Source organism: Alosa alosa, chromosome 13, assembly GCF_017589495.1.
Source record: "Alosa alosa isolate M-15738 ecotype Scorff River chromosome 13, AALO_Geno_1.1, whole genome shotgun sequence".
Classification (NCBI taxonomy): Eukaryota; Metazoa; Chordata; class Actinopteri; order Clupeiformes; family Clupeidae; genus Alosa; species Alosa alosa.
In genome coordinates, this window is record NC_063201.1 from 15,294,126 (window position 1) to 15,309,459 (window position 15,334).

Below are 15,334 nucleotides of genomic sequence, written 5' to 3' on the forward strand. Positions count from 1 at the left end.
AGGTCAAGCAAATCCTGGACTAGTTTGTTAGAGTGTTTTGTCTAAATGTAGCAGTCATTTGTGTGTGTGGGCACTTCTTTCACCTGGGTGGTGGCAGGCTCCTCAACTTCCACCACTGAGATGTGCATCTTGCTGATGTGTGCGTTTAGGCTGCCCAGCTTTTTGAACACACAGCTGCAGTCCATGCAGGGGAAGAGGGGCACTCCTTTGGTCTGCGGGGAAAGCAAGGATGTGAGCTGTGAGGTGTGTGTGTGTGTGTGTGTTTGTGTGTGTGTGTGTGAACACACAGCTGCAGTCAATGCAGGGGAAGGGGTGCACTCCTTATGGCAAAGCAAGAACAGACCAATATGCAGTGGCTTGAGCATCTGATGAATGACTACCAGTAGGCATGATTTACAATCAACATCCATGGATCAATAAAGAGCTGCTGCTGGCATAGAGAGATCTCAACCTTTGCCTTATTTAGGCCTTTTGGCTAGATCATAGATCTCACAGGAAAACAAACTTATGTCAAATCATAAGATGGGGATAATATACTGACTAGAACACACTGGAAATAAAAAGAGAAAGACAATATCCTGAAAATCGGTACACACACACACACACACACACACACACACACACACACACACACACACACACACACACACACACACAGAATAATTGATTATTTTCCCCTGTGGAGAAATATGTCAACAAATGCATGTTTTGACACACATACAGAGGGAGGAATTTTCACAGCCTGTCACCCGGTGAAATATATTCACCGTTGGTGCTCGAGTAAGTTATGCACGGTGCGGCTTCATCACGACTGAGTCTGCCTGCCCTCCAGGAACTGAAGGGCACTCATGAGAAAAGCATGCATAACTCCACGCTCTGGGAGTTGGGAGAGTCTGCTCAATTACCCATCACTTCATTTGTGCTGAACATAAATCAACAGGCACAGAACAACATTTGTGATGGGCTTTTTCACCCACCTCAAAATTAATAACAAAAATAATTTAATTAAAAAAGCCACATTTAAAAGATAAAGAATACTTGTAAGAGAGGAGAGGGGGTTATAGACAGTATTCAGAAACCTTCCTGCCAGTTCTTTCTAGAATATTCCCTTGAGCTGAATACCCCAAACACATACTCCTTGTAAGAGAGAGGGGGGGGGGGTTTATAGGACAGTATTCAGAAACCTTCCTGCCAGCTCTTCTAGAATATCCCTTGAACCGAATACCTCAAACACAACTGTATGAACCTCTTCATGGACGGAATGCATACATCCCTTCACCTGCAGATTGATGTGTATGTGAGGTCACTTCATCCTGTAGGGCATATTTTTTAAGACCTTCATTTCCTACACAGGAGATTACTTTTATAAAACAGCTTTGTTCTTCTTAAAGGAGAAAAACAGTGAAATTAGTTTGTCTGTAAGTGATCTCTTTTGATCTTAGAATCTCTCATGGACTCCTCCCCCCCCCCCATACAACCCACAGACTTTAACCTCAAACGATGCAACCTAGAAAAATAGAAAGACAGAAGGGGAAAGATAGGAGAGGAGAAGAGAGAGAGGAATGAAAAACAAGAATACGGAGGACAACCAACATGGTAATTCACTTCCTGTTTTTTATGTACTACTGATATCACTGCATTATTTCACAAATTCCTTTTTTTCTTGTCTCCTCTTGGATAAATGTTTTGCATATTCTTACGTGTCATTTCAAGAGTTGACCAGTCAGTCAAAGACTCTTTTCAGCCATTTTGTTTTGGTAACCACAAGAGTTGACAGTTAATAGTGTAGTATCGTCTCTGTAATCCCTGCTTTTCGAGTTATATCGCTGCATACCACCCCTACATGAGTATGTTTTCTGTGGTGTATTGCTAATGCACCGCGTGTGTGTGTGTGTGTGTGTGTGTGTGTAGATGTTTAACTTAGGAAAACAGTTACAAGGTTTTATGCAGAGTTGAGTAAGTTACAGAGTTGCCATCAGACCATACAGTGCCCATTAAAAGTACCTAAAAAAGTAAAAGTCAGGGTGCTAAGATATTTTCCCATTTATTGCTTCTTTGTTTTTATTTACATTAAAAGGTTCTTTATCGTTACATTATTTCAAACCATCAGTTGATCATTTGCAATTAAAAAATACATAATCTTGCCTATGTGGGAAAATAACATGGGCATTTTGAATTATTTCCACCTGTTAAACTCCTTTGTGAGGATCAAGAAATCGGAAATCTTCTAGTGGATACTGTGATCTTCGTATAGCTAAGATGGCACACTTGGATTCTTTAAGGACCAGAGCTTACTTGCAATGTAACCCATAGGTATCTTTAACAGGTCTATAAAGCATCTCGCTTCATCAAAAGCAGTATTTGTGCCTACAAACATAGCATCTAAGGTCTGATGGCTAAAAAAAGTTGATCTCTCATCAAGACCAAAGAACCTTCTTCGACGGACCTGAGTCTCAAAATACTTGGCCGAATCAAAGTTCTGGATTTAATATGAGCTTTGCAACTCTCCTATAAAGTTTGACTTGCTTAAGCATCCGGGGAAATAAAGTTGTTGTATGCAGAGTTCCTCCTCCCATCTCAGCTGCTGAAGTTTTCTCTAACTCCTCCCTGCCTCCCAGCCTTCTTCCTGCCACACACCGTCATCACTCTTAGCTGGTGGGGACGGCCTGCTCTAGGCATGTTCCAGTGGCTTGAACATTTTTCTCTGTATCCATCCCCGGATCTTGTACCTTTCTCATTGTCCCTTTGGAGTGTTCTTGCCCTCATTAAGGAAGCTGATGAACCATGACTGGACTTTCCAGACATAAGTTCCCCATACAAACAATCATGCAGCAGAAACATTCACTGCACTCGAAGTCATCTCCATTCCCCACCACCTGAGAGAGACTACTAGCACTCACTAGCTGGACCGCCGTTGAATTAGGGTCAATCATGGCGGGGATGAATATTTATGTATATTATAATGGAGAGTCTTCCCTTTGAAAAGTTCCTGTCATCAAACCTATGCAACTGAGGGGGGGGTCACCTCTATCTCTGTAGGGCATATTTTTAAGACCTTCATTTCTTTACACAGGAGATCACTTTATAACAGCTTTGTCTCTTAAAGGAGAATAAAACAGTGGAATTAGCTTGTTCTGTAAGAATTCTTGAATCTGTACACTAATAACAAAAATAAATTAGCCTGTGCCACATTTAAAAGAGATAAAATAAATGCATGTTCTTGCATAACTAAAGGAAAGTGGAGGAACGATGTTCCAGTATAAGTCAGTGTAGACATGTAAGCAAAATCATCCATAACACAACTGAATGGAGAGTCTCCCCTTTGAAGTAAAGCAGAAATGTAGACAGAACCTGTTCTACCCATCAAACCTTTTAGGAAAGACCCCCCAGCCTTCACATACTTGTAAGAGAGAGAGAGGGGGGGGGGGGGGGGTTATAGACAGTATTCAGAAACCTTCCTGCCAGCTCTTTCTAGAATATTCCCTTGAACTGAATACCTCAAACACAACTGTATGAACCTCTTTCATGACTGAATGCATACATCCCTTCACCTGCAGATTGATGTGTATGTGAGGTCACTTCTATCTCTGTAGGGCATATTTTTAAGACCTTCATTTCCTACACAGGAGATTACTTTATAAACAGCTTTGTCTCTTCTTAAAGGAGAAAAAACAGTGAATTAGTTTGTCTGTAAGGATCTCTTTTTGATCTTAGAATCTCTCATGCACTCGCTCCCTCCCTCGCTCTCCCTCATACACTCACTCACACACAGACCTCTTAACCAGGTAAAACGATGCACCGCAGAAAAATAGAAAGACAGAAGGGGAAAGATAGGGAGAGAGAGAAAGAGAGAGAGAATGAAAAACAAGAATACAGAGACACCAACATGGCTCACTTCCTGTTTTTTATGTACTACTGATATCACTGCATTATTTCACACCTTTTTCTGTCTCTCTTGATAAATGTCTTTGCATATTCTTACGTGTCATTTCAAGAGTTGACCAGTCAGTCACACTCTTTCAGCCATTTTGTTTTGGTAACCACAAGAGTTGACAGTTGCTTAGTGTAGTATCGTTCTCTGTAATCCTTTGCTGAGTTATATCAAGCGCATACCACTTTACATGAGTGTTTTCTGTGTGCATACATGCACGCGTGTGTGTGTGTGTGTGTGTGTGTAGATGTGTTTAACTTTGTGAAAACAGTTGCGTGTTTGCGCAGAGTTGAGTAAGTTACAGAGTTACATCAGACCATACAGTGCCTATTAAAAGTACCTAAAAAGTAAAAAGTCAGGGTGCTAAGATATTTTCCCATTTATTGCTTTTGCTTTTATTTACATAAAAGGCTCTTTAATGTTACATATTTCTACAAACTAATGTTGATTGCCGGTAATTAAAAATATATAATGCCTTTGCCTATGGGAAAATAACATGGGCATTTTGAATTATCGCACCTGTTAAACTCTTGCAGGGACGAAGAAATCGGAAATCTTCTAGTGGATACTGTGATCTTCGGTATGTTAAGATGGCACACTTTGATTTTTGCTACCCCAGAGCTTACTTGCAATGCAACTTGCCATAGGTACTTAACAGGTCTATAAAGCATCCCCGCCATCAAAGCAGTATTTGGTGTCTGCCAAACATAGCATCTAGTCTGATGGCCAAAAAGCTGATCTCATCAGACCAAAGAACCTTCTTCGATTTGACCTTGGAGTCTCCAAAATGTATTTGGCCGAACTCAAGTTCGGATTTAATATGAGCTTTGCAACTCTCCTATAAAGCTTTGACTGGCGAAGCATCCGGGAAATAGTTGTTGTATGCAGAGTCTCTCCCATCTCAGCTGCTGAAGCTTCTAACTCCCCCAACAGCCTTCTTCCTACACACTGTCACTTAGTTGGTGGGGACGGCCTGCTCTAGGCATGTTCAGTGGCTTGAACATTTTTCTGTATCCATCCCCTGACTTGTACTTTTCATTAACCTTGGAGTGTTCCTTTGTCTTCATTGTAGCTGATGAACCAGTGACTGGACTTTCCAGACATGTGTCTCCATACAACAATCATGTTGGAAACATTCACTGCACTCGAGTCATCTCCATCTCACTAATTGAGAGACTACTAGCACCAATTAGCTGGACCGCTGTTGAATTAGGTCAATCATTTTAAGGGGGATGAATATTTATGTATTATTATAATGGAGAGTCTTCCTTTGAAAAGCTGTCATCAAACCTATGCAAACTGAGGGGGGGGGGTCACCTCTATCTCTGTAGGGCATATTTTTAAGACCTTCATTTCTTACACAGGAGATCACTTTATAAACAGCTTTGTCTCTTCTTAAAGGAGAATAAAACAGTGAATTAGTTTGTCTGTAAGAATTTGAATCTGTATTAATTAATAACAAAAATAAATTAATTAAAAAAGCCACATTTAAAAGATAAAGAATGCATGTTCTGCATAACTAAAGGAAAGTGGAGGAAAGCATGTTCCAGTATCAGTCAGTGAATACATATGTAGACATGTAAGCAAACATCCCATAACACAACTGAATGGAGAGTCTCCCTTTGAAAAGCAGAAATGTAGACAGAAACCTGTTCTACCCATCAAACCTATAGAAAGACCCCAGCCTTCAGCCTTCACATACTTGTAAGAGAGAGAGAGGGGGTTATAGACAGTATTCAGAAACCTTCCTGCCAGCTTTTTCTAGAATATTCCCTTGAACTGAATACCTCAAACACAACTGTATGAACCTCTTTCATGACTGAATGCATACATCCCTTCACCTGCAGATCGATGTGTATGTGATGTCACTTCGATCTCTGTAGGGCATATTTTTAATATGTAAGGATTGTCTGTAAGGATTTTGTATTGAATTTGTATTAATTAATAACTTCTGTTTCCATTTCTAAAGTCAAGAAAAGGGAAAGTAGCAAAGGGGGTGAATACTTTTATAGGCACTGTAGTGAGGAATTTCAGAAAACAGATAGGGGTGGTGTGTGTGTGTGTATAGGTGTGTGTGTGTGTGTGTGTGTGTGTGTGTGTGTGTGTGTGTGTGTGCTTGTGTGTGTGTGTGTGTGTGTGTGTGTGTGTGTGTGTGTGTGTGTGTGTGTGTGATCCTGAGTATGTCCATGTGTGTCTGATCCTGAGATGATGAATGGAGCTGCCTACCTCGGAGTGCACCCTCTGGATGTGCGACTGCAGGTTGCCCTTTTGGGAGAAGGAGGCCGGGCACAACGTGCACAGGTGGGGCTTCTCCCCTGTATGCCGCACCATGTGGGTCTGCAGCACCACCTTCTGGTTGAACGCCTTCCCGCAGTGAGTGCATTTATACGGCCTTTCACCTGCAGAAGGAGAAGGACACAGAGAGGAGGAGAGGAGAGAGAGAGGGGGAAAAGGAGGGGGAAAAGGATAGGGTTGGTGGAGGACAGAGAGAGAGAGAGAGAGAGAAAAGGGGAAGAGAGAGAGAGAGAGAGAGAGAGAGCAGAGGGTGAGAGAAAAGGGGAAGAGAGAGTAAAGGAAGAAGGCAGAGAGTAAGAGGAAAAGGAGAGATTAAAAAAGGCAGGATGATGACCGGAAAGAGGGGGATTAAAGGAAGATAAGAGGACACAGAGAGGGTGAGGGAGATGGGTAGACCAACAAAGGGTGTAGCCAAGAAAGAGTTAGCATGAAAGACAAAGAGGTACGGTGTGTGAATGTGTGTGTGCAGGAGGGAAAAAAGGGGAGAGAGAGAGAGAGAGAGAGAGAGAGAGAGAGAGAGAGAGAGAGAGAGAGAGAGAGAGACAGAGAGAGAGACAGAGAGAGAGAGAGAGAGAGAGTTCAAAGCACAACAGTGTGGAGGAGTTTACAGCTAGGACATAAACACTTGTGATATTCCTCGCCAGACTAACAATAGACTAAGAATCTTGACACTAATTCTGTGTGGCATAATTTAAATGAGCACTCAGGACCATCAGCGAGGTCCTTGGGAGGCACTCCAGTACAGCAGCACAGGGCCTCCTAATGGCTGTTCCTCCTTTAGAGGACAGAGCAGCCAATGCCAGCGGCGATTAGTCATCTGTCAAGCCTGGAGCAAATAAAAGCATGGGGCAAGATAGGTGTCTGAAAAGGTAAAGGGCCACAGTAGTAGAAGTTGGAGGCATAATTGTCTATACTGGGTTCAAAGCTTTATCTCGCTGTTGTGGTGCTGATTAAACTTTGGGTTTTAGGGGACCCCATGTGGCCAGTGTTGGCAGTGCAATAACATTAAACCTCAAAATAATAAGCAACTTCTCCCTTTCACTTGGTTTGTAATGGATAAATTGTTGCAAGGATTTCTTTTAAAAGGAGAAAGGAGGGTAGCAAGTTGAATCAGAGGTACTTAATCCACAATGATCCACCGAAATGGCACAACGGATACAAGTATCAAAAATGAATGTGGAGCACTACAGTTCAGTTTCTATCCACTTGCTAGAAACTGTTTACGATAAACTATTTAAGATAGACAGTTTATGATAAAATAGCATCAATAAGCTCTTTCAGACATACGTGTAAGACTGGAGGTTCAGCGGATGTTAAACGGTCGGGGCCGTATATCTGAACAACATAAACGGTCATATGGAAGTCCAAACTTAGCCGGTTGTTCTACTGCTCCCCCCCTAGTATTTCCTCCGGACATTATGTAAATGTGCTGTGTCTGAACGAAGCGTAGAACGTGCGGTTAAAATTCACACCTAGTGAGAGGGCGTGTCGGTGACGTTTCTTTCGTGCGTCCATGTGGTTAAATCTGACTTAAATGCCAGTGTAATGGAGTGGCATAGTGCTGTCCAGAAAACCGACCTGGAAAGATGCAGACATCACAGAGCTACTGTCCATGAGGGCAGACAGCATTGTGATAGAACACATGAAGGGAACGGCAAGAGACACGTTGATGTAGCCTACAACTGCATCACAAGGCCAAAGGAATTCAAAAGACCAAATCATCATAAGCAGAGGGCGCTGAAAAGGCAGTAGCCTACAGCAACGTCGTTGACGACAATGACAGGAGTATTTAATAAATTGTTAGCCAACACGGTCGGTTTTCTGTTCATTGATAGCCTTCTCATGACCTCACTGCTGAGCTCGCTGATATTTGTTGAGCATAAATATGCCTAGAGAAAATGAAAACGAAGAAAACCCAACTTTGTTCCAAGCTCCTTACGTAAATGCAGTAGACACATGGGGAGAGGATGCTTTTGGAAAAAATAAAGCATGAAAAAACAAACCACTTCACTGTCATGTTAGTATTTTGTTTGTTGCTTAAAAACGTTGTATATGATGGCCTTGAAGTCTTGAGTTAGCCTACTGAAATGGCTGGTACCATAAAGTTTGTGCATGCTCTCGCCAACGCAAACCAGATTTGGGGTTCCATAGCCAAGTAATTCTGCTATATAACGTTGAAAACAGATAATGTGTTTATTCAAAGCACACATACAAGTATTTACGTGACTACTTCAAGTATTAGCCTACGCACAATAGATTTTTCTTCTTTAGCCTACATAATGCATACACTTTGTAAACAAACAGCAGCTGTGACAGCGGCGCGATATATTCTCGTCATATCTGCCTCTTGTGAACTCTACAAGCCCCCACCCTTCACTCGACAACCACACGGAGATTCTGTAATGTGCGTGTATGTCGTTCACACATAGGTCAGTATAAGGTCAGTATAAGGTCCGCAGGTTAGCATCATATCTGAATCATCCGAAGGGTAGGACCTCCGTTTGACAAACCTCCGTATACTCCGGAGGTTATATCTAAATAAAATCTCAAAGAGCTTTGAAGCTGAGTCAGGATGAGCTATTTGTGCATCTTTCTTAAAGGACGGAAAGACCAGCTGTAATACAGATACCTTTTTGTCTTACCTGTGTGGATTCTGATATGTCTCACCAGCTGACTAGGCTTCTTAAACGTCTTTCCACAGTGCTGACAACTATTTGTGAATCCGCTCCGGTCAATGTTCTTCTTGTAATTCCTCGAGCTGGTGAGTATTGTCCTAATGGATAGACGCACAGCATGCATATCAGCACACAGAAAAGTGACATACATTGAATGAACCTCTCCCAAGATGGGTTGACAGACACCACACCAATAATCCACTGACCTTGTTTTAACATGTGTCTTGACATGTTCTTTCAGCTCTGCAGGGGTCTTGAATTCCTGGTTGCAGGTCTTGCAGGTGTAGACCTTGCATCCGGAAAGTTCTTTGCGGTGATCCTCCATATGAGGCATTAGCTGACTCTCAAGGACGAACTCATCTCCACACTCGCCACAGATCAGGTTCTGTTCCGGAGGGGAGATAAGGAAAGATGAACCAGGAAGGAATGGTTAATAAGAGGAGATCATTCATGCTTGTGGGTCGCTAAGTTAGATGTACCTCCAAATGGATTTGTTTAAAACCATCAGTGAACAGAAACAACTGACCAACTAATGTAACTTTTTTGGCCCTTATTTTGAAACTGGCAAGACAAAAGTCATAAATACAGTTGCAAAATGTGAAATAAAAAGTTAACCATAAAACTGGACAGATCAACTCCTAAACTTGAGTTCAACGGCATGTTTTCTGCCTCTGGGTGACCCTTCACATACCTCCTCTTTCTCATGGAGCATGATGTGGGCCTTCAGACTGGCCACGCGGGAGAACTTCTTGTGGCACATGGGGCAGACAGGGTCTGAGGTTGTGTGAGTGGATTTGTGTAGCGTCAGGTTAAACTCCACGTTGAAGGACAAAGGACACTGGTCACACCGGTAAGGCTGTTAATGAGGGGGAGAGAGAGAGAGAGAGAGAGAGAGAGAGAGGCAAAAATGAGTTGGGACGAGGGATGGTGAAAATAAAATCAATTCAAAAGCATGCACCAAAGCACTGACTACTTCCAGATGATGTGCAGACACAGCCGCCATCTACTGAGAACCTTTGATGAATGACTTATCTCTGTGCGTAATGTCCCTGTAGAGACACTGAGGGGGAAACTTGTTTTTGGCAAATTCAAAACTATGCAGAGTATATGCACTCCAGAAGAACCAATCTGATTTTGTGTGTTGTTCCACACACTCAGAACGCCTGCCTTCAAAGGATTTTCTCTTCCCACTGCTTATGTATGTCATGCAAAGGACTACTGCAAAAAAAGAATAATGAATACCTGACAACTCTAGCACTGACAACTATACCTTCATGTTTGTTTCTGTTCTGTTCTATGGATATTTTATATATGAGATGGCATAACTAACTGACTCTTACAGCACACATTTCCATTTGCATGTCACCTTACCCACCACACTCAGATTTTGGACCTAAGCTATAATGGACCACTTGGACCAACTTCCTTACTAGCTTATTCAATGTGTAACACAAAGACAAACAAAAAAACTAGATAGAGTGCCACTCAAATTAGTTTTTAAAAGTGCTACCAGAAAAAAAAACGGGAAAAAAAACAAGCCATTGCATGAAAATACAATCTGATCCATGCAGTCCACTTGCCTTGTCATTGGCTTCATGGTCTCTGAGATGCTTCTGTAGTTGGTTTTCTGTGCTGAAGACCTGAGAGCAAATGTTACATTTGTTCTCTCTGGATTCTGCATGGCTCCCATGTTTAGACTCCTGTGCACCTTCTGCAGACCAACAAAGCCCAAAGCTCATCAGAAAGCACCTCATCTTTCCATTAAGAGTTTGCCTAAATCACACCAACAATACTTCAGCCATATTGGCACACAACTTTTTTGTAAGGTTTATTTAACATGGACATTGCACTTAATAAACATGAAATGTAAATATGCCAGAATTGGCCAAAATGGCTATGTTACATCTGTTGGAACGGTGCGGTGTTGTTAAAAGGTCAGATACACCTAAAAGAAAATATTGATAACATCTTGTTCACAAAATTGTTTTTTGAGGAATGCATATCATTCTATATTACATTATTTATTTAGATAGCATTAGATATTGTAGGGAGACTCATCTAAATTTGAGAATCTGCCTGCTGACTGTGTACATTATTAACTTACCAACCACCTTACAGGGCATAACAAGGAGTCAAACACAAATGGCATCAGGGAACTATAAGTTCAGGAGGGTTCTACTGTTTTTTCCCCCTTGTCTTTACTTGTTTGCAGTGCATGTGTCTCGTTCAATAACCTTCGTTCAATACGCTTCTTGCAAAATTGTCAACTGCACCTCTAATTGCCATTTACTTAAATATTTGTTTTGATACAGGACGAATGACTAATGCTAAACAACATAGATAAAATTGTCTCCATATTCAAAATATATATATATATATATATATATATATATAATATATATATATATATAATATATATATATATATATATATATATATATATATATATATATATAAAACTCACAGCATAGGCATAAAGATGTTTAATAGACTTTATTTTTCTCCACATCAATTAATGAAAATAAATAAAAGATGGATAACGCCTCAATGCCTGCATATCAACATGTGCCCTCAAAGTAGGCTATGTCATACATAATTTCATCTATGATTGTATCATCAATACATTTCTGTCAGGCCAAACAAATGTTTGTCTGTATAAGATCTAACACCCAATTATTACTATTCCTAAGGGGAAACTGTTTGTACAACCACAAATCAGAAAAAGTTGGGACATTGTGTAAAATGCACACAAAAACAGATTGTGATAAACATGATAGCGTCGTAAACCCATATTAAGCAGCAAAAAGGACATAGTCAACATATCAAATGTCAAAATTGTCATTTGTCAAGTCAACATATATCAAATTTGACTTTCATTGAAATATGCTCATTTTGGATTTGTTAGCAACATGTTTCGAAAAAAGTTGGGACAGGGAATGTTTACCACTGTAATGCTTCACCTCTTCATCTAACAAAATTCTGTAAATGTTTAGGAACTGAGGAAACCACTTGCTAGAGTTTTGAGAAATGTCCCATTCCTGCCCGATATAGAACTTCAGTTGCTCAACAGTATGGGGTATTCTTAATCATGTTTTTCATTCCATGATGCACCTAATTTAACAGGTCTGGACATTTAACAGGCAGGCCATTTCAGCACCATGACTCTTCCTCTATGGAGAAATACTGTTTAAATATGTGCAGAATTCATTTTGCCATTGATTTACTGAAATATTCAAGGTCTTTCCTGGAAAGAAAAACATTGCCTGGATGTCAGTAAAATGTTGTTCAAAACCTGTATAGATCATTCAGAATTCATTGTGCCTTGCCAGATGTGCAAGATGGCCATGCTAGGCACTAATGCACCTCCACACCGTCATAGATGATGGGTTTCAATCTGCGCACTAAAACAATTTGGATAGGTTGGATACTTGGATAGGCCCGCTCCTCTTTAGCCCAGTTGGTCTAACCACAGGACCTTTTTCCGCGTTACCTCAGTCCATTTAAAAAAAAAAGGCCCAGTTAAGACGGTGGTATTTCTGTGTCATGTCTAAATTGACAATTTGACAATGACAATTTGGCTGTTGCATGGTTAAGTTTACACTAGCATTTTTGAATTGATTATCAAACTGTGCTCATAGACAATGGTTGTCAGAGGCTTTCCTGAGCCCATCCAATTATTTTCTTTACAGAAATAGGTGTGGTTTTAATGCAGTACCATCTGAGGTCCAAAAGACTACGGCCATCCAATATTGTTTTTCGGGTCTACCCTTAGTTTGCAAAGATTTTTCTGGATTCTCTAAATATTTTAATGATATTATGCACTGGAGGTGATGAACTCCCCACATACTTCACAATTCCATGTTAAGAAGCATTAAAATGACATTGTTTCATCATTTGTCCACACAGGTTTACACAGAGTGAGGAACCCCTATATTTACTTCGACGTAACCTCTCTGGGATGCTCTTTTTCATACTCAATCATGTTGCCAGTTAAACATTCCTCCTTTTGTTTTCTTCATCATTACACAACTTTTTTTTAAGCATTTTGTTACCCCGTCCCAACTTTTTTTTAAATGTGTTGCTGGTAACAAATTATACGGAGCCCCTAAGGGGACATGAGCAAAATAAAATCTAAAGTTTAGTTTCATAGATAGATAGGTAGATACTTTATTGATCCCCAGGGGAAATTCAAGGTCTCAGTAGCATACAGACATCACACACACATTCACTAACAGCAGAAAAAAGTAATTAAAAGTATATAATATAAAAAACACAACTAAGCAATAAGGACAGTAGAAGATAAAGAATATACAAAATATACTAAAATACAAATTATACTAAATAACACTTAATCTAAATCAATTCTAAAAACAGTATCCACATAGTGTGTGATGAAAGTTTCATGTGAAAAGGTTTTGCGTGTGCACGTGAAACTTGCCAGATAAAGTTTCGCGTGAGCACATGAACCTAAACTTTAGATTTTTTTTTTTTGGCTCATGTCCCCTTAGGGGCTCCGTAATACTCAAAATGAACATGAAATAGTCTTGAAATGTTATTTTCAACATTTGATATGTTTGTGTCCTTTTGGCAACTAAATATGAGTTTATGTGATTTGCACATTATTACTATCATTATTATTATATTTTTCTGGTTTGGGGCTGTACTAGACTTGCCTTATGTGACTTTTTTTGTTGCTGTTGTTCCTTTTGATCACTTGCATTGCAACTGCATTGATACAAGCTTTTGTTCTAATATGTTCAGTGGACTGGTTACAGAAACAGGTAGCCTAATAGACATGCTCACTTCCAAGACCTGCATCACTGACAGCCTAATTATTTACAGACCCTGCTTTTTTGCAAACAATTATGTTGTTTTTTTAAGGTGGTGATGGCAAATGCATTAGGGGGGACCATTAGGCCAATGTGTAGTACTTGGCCATGACAGGCCTGCCTCCTGGGGCAAATTTATTTAAAACAATGTATTAGATGTCACAAGGAATTGCAAGATCTTCAAGTTTGCCATTAGGCTACTCCCTTGTATGTTGCAAATTACCACTACCTATTTTAATGTATTGTAAGTTTATGTAACGTTAACGTGTTCCAACAACTTATCTGGCTAGAAAGTAGAACTAAACTTTGTGTGATTAATCTGCAGTGGATAACTTGTACTTCCCAGCATAGACTGCACGTAAGATCAAGCTAGCTGTTGTACATAATTATGGCACGGTATGGAACTATTAAGCCACAATATTTTAGAGATGTAATGTTTCAATAAGCATGGTCCTCTTATTGGGTAACGTTAGTGTCAAATATAAACAACTCGCACGCTAGTGAAGACAGCTAACGTTAGCGCTCGTCTCCATGCAGTCTTCTTTCAAAGGTAGCTTCTTTCACTTGGCGTTTATTTGGTAACGTTACAGTTAACGACACAAGAGTCAAGACAACCATTTGAACACTTCAGCAGTTCAACGCCCCTTGCTAAAACTACCTATTGCTCGCTAACTTCGGTCGCTACTAGGCTAACACGATGGCTTTTCGTCGCGGGGAAGCAAGCCATCTCGGCTAACAAATGAGAACGTTAACGTTGTTGTCACCAAAGGCAACGTTAAGCTAAGTTAGCAGCGTTCAGCTAACGTTAGCAGACTCGTCATCGCCATTTCTCAAAACCATGAAATTGCGTCGTTGCCGATTGTACCAAAGCCAGACAGAAACACATTTCAGACACGTTCTCCTGGAGATGTTTCCTGTCCTGTGCTTTAAATTAGACTGGATCTGAATAAGTAGAGCCACCAAATGTTATTAATATCATTCCGCCTCAATCACTCCTTTCGCAGCACAAAGAAATGGACACCCGCAATACCATATCCGGGGACTATATACACAAAGTTGAAGTGTTCTTTTCTGCCATATGATGGAATTTCCTAGTGTATAGTACACTTGTTTAAAAAGCCTGAAATCCGTTCTTTTTATTCATAATAATTTTGTACAGTTTACCTGTTCCGTCGTTTGTGTTATCCCTCACTTTTCGAGGCCGTCCCCGCGGCATAGTTCCAGGTTTCAGGGCGGGTGTACTGTGAACGATTTGGATTTCAAAATGGCGACTGCTGTACGGAGAGCTCCTCGCGGAGACGGGGAAAGCAACAAGGCCATGAACTTCTCTAGGCCGATATGGTGTTCAGCGTGGTCGATGCATTTACGGAGAAGGGAGACATCTAGCGTTCAGATATGAGTGAAAACTTTTTGTCATCGTTTGAACACGTTCACACGTACAAAAAGCCCTTAAAGCTATGAAGTCTAAGAAATCAGTACAACTTATATATGATTTAATGACTAAGCTAGTTATATGTTTTTTTTTCTGTTTTGATCATTGTCATTTTTTTTCTCTTTGCTTCCTCCTTTTAAAATTACGCCTGATCCTGTACATAGATGGATTC

The 15,334-nt window shown here is 40.5% G+C and overlaps 1 protein-coding gene across 1 annotated transcript in view; it reads right to left on the reverse strand.

Moving 5' to 3' along the window:
* LOC125306209 (zinc finger protein 236-like) overlaps positions 1–14,986 on the reverse strand; it is an 89,915-nt gene extending 74,929 nt beyond the window's left edge. Inside the window, 7 exon segments of the mRNA XM_048261433.1 lie at positions 84–212; positions 6,158–6,330; positions 8,869–8,999; positions 9,108–9,286; positions 9,593–9,757; positions 10,482–10,612; positions 14,895–14,986. Coding sequence (XP_048117390.1) covers positions 84–212; positions 6,158–6,330; positions 8,869–8,999; positions 9,108–9,286; positions 9,593–9,757; positions 10,482–10,612; positions 14,895–14,946 — 960 coding nt within the window. The 5' untranslated portion in view covers positions 14,947–14,986.
* Between the last annotated feature and the right edge of the window lie 348 nt (positions 14,987–15,334).